This window comes from Limulus polyphemus, unplaced genomic scaffold (genome assembly GCF_000517525.1).
Source record: "Limulus polyphemus unplaced genomic scaffold, Limulus_polyphemus-2.1.2 Scaffold3923, whole genome shotgun sequence".
NCBI classification, from domain to species: Eukaryota; Metazoa; Arthropoda; class Merostomata; order Xiphosura; family Limulidae; genus Limulus; species Limulus polyphemus.
The window spans coordinates 9,856-11,828 of NW_013669533.1; the positions used below are offsets into that span (position 1 = coordinate 9,856).

Genomic DNA, 1,973 nt, shown 5'->3' on the forward strand with positions numbered 1-1,973 from the left:
ATGGTATTTGCATCATCCCCTACATAATAGCACAGGCACACAATGTAATAGAATGTTAACAGACAAAAGTATGATCAAATAAACTTAATTGTGATTGAATAGTTATATATGTTGCTATATTTTAATTAGGTAGGGATAATGCAAATGCCATCCCTACTATCTTGTTTGCATTGTGTTTCTGAAGGATTGATATTAGCCATCCCTACATTTACTTCCTTTTTTGAAAAGTTTTTCTTTACTTGTTTTTTTTTTTTTAAGTGCAGTGTTTCAATAAACATAGGAAAGTTATATTTATAACTTGGTTATAAATACAATAAGGTTCCAACTGTAATATTTATTGTTTATCTATTACTGGCTGGTAATTCCTGTTTCACTCTGTATGTAAGCTTTTTAAAGGAACAACAAATGTCTGTAAGAAAGCAAACTTTAAGGGGTAATGATAACATCATTCACACTAGAATTGTGATTTTTTTTTTATTACTACTAGTTATTAATAATACTTATAAAAGTAGATACTCCGTTTGAAACTGTCACCTCAGTGAAATTGGTTGCCACCATTGTTTTGGTTTTTGAGTTATCATGTAATAAAGAAGAACAAGAAATTCAAACTTTTTGCTATAATATTTACAGACATTCCCAGAATTTGTGACTTAGTCATTATTTCAATATTGTCAAAAAAGGATATATACACTGTGTAGTATTGTAAAGTTCTGATGACCTATTGAGGAGATATTCAAAATACCATTTCGATGAACAATCCAAGCCATCCCTACATAGGCAGTGCTACCGATGTACTGAAAGCTCATGGAGACTGATTGCTACATTAAATCTATTTTTCAGAGAAAGTTCATAAACGTTTTTTATTAATCCAATCCTTATTGACTGTAAACAAGTGTAAGATTGCCTCTTTCAAATAAACACGTAAACAATCATTCATTAAGAGCATAAGGATAATTATTAGAATTGTAGTTATTGTACTATTTTTTTTGTTTTTAGTAATGAAATCTTCAGGAGCTTTTGTTTTTTGTTTTTATTATTACATAAGATAACTAGAATCTAATATAATGGAAATGTGATTTTATTCTTACACCAAGCTGCTATGCTGAACTTTTTCTTGTTCTAACACTATATGTCAGAATTAAATATAAAATCAGTGTGTACTTTCAGATTGTCATGAGTGGCTACTAGGAGACAGTGTGGACATCCTCCCTCATTTGTTGCTTCCATTAGCAGGACCAGAACAATTTCCAGATGATGAGATGGAAAAATTACCAATTGATCTTCAATATCTTAGTGAAGATAAGAAGCGAGAGCCCGAGCCAGATATACGGAAGATGTTGATAGAAGCAATTACTCAGGTATTTTTTCAAATTTCATGTTATAGCTGTGTTAAATATATAATCATTGCAGTGTAATATATAGCTATCACCTACACCTGAGGTGTAAACTGTAGGCAACACTTAATTAAATGTAAAAAGTTTAGGCACGCCAAAGTCACTGTGTTTCATATCTTTTAGTCACACATACATAAGCCAGAGGTCTGTACAAACATCCACGCGATCTGTCTTAGAAATGCTAAAATATAAAATCCTCAGTAAAAATTTAAATTTCCAGCCATATGGAAGTTATATTAAAGGATTAGTGTCTTATATGAAAAGCTTTTCCATTAAAAACTGTGCTCTAAATAACATATTTTTTGCTCTGTAATCCTGTTAATTTCTAAGGTAAACTAATCCATATCTACACCGAACAGCTTTACACGTATTATAAACTCAATGGAAAATAAAATTACTAGCTATGTGTGATTTCTACAGTGTTAGCACTTTTTTCTCCTCAATCTTGGTATATGTAGAAATTACTGAAATATTCATGTTGCAGTGATGAGCTTTAAATTAATATTCGTGTTACAGTGATGAGCTTTAAATTAATATTCGTGTTACAGTGATGAGCTTTAAATTAATATTCGTGTTACA

The 1,973-nt window shown here is 30.5% G+C and overlaps 1 protein-coding gene across 2 annotated transcripts in view; it reads left to right on the top strand.

The window, feature by feature from the left end:
• LOC106470287 (protein HGH1 homolog) overlaps positions 1-1,973 on the top strand; it is a 12,397-nt gene that overhangs the window by 9,300 nt on the left and 1,124 nt on the right. For both annotated transcript variants that reach the window (XM_013930833.2, XM_022398889.1), the window contains exon 5: positions 1,168-1,358. In XM_013930833.2, coding sequence (XP_013786287.1) covers positions 1,168-1,358 — 191 coding nt within the window. The remainder of the gene's footprint in view (positions 1-1,167; positions 1,359-1,973) is intronic.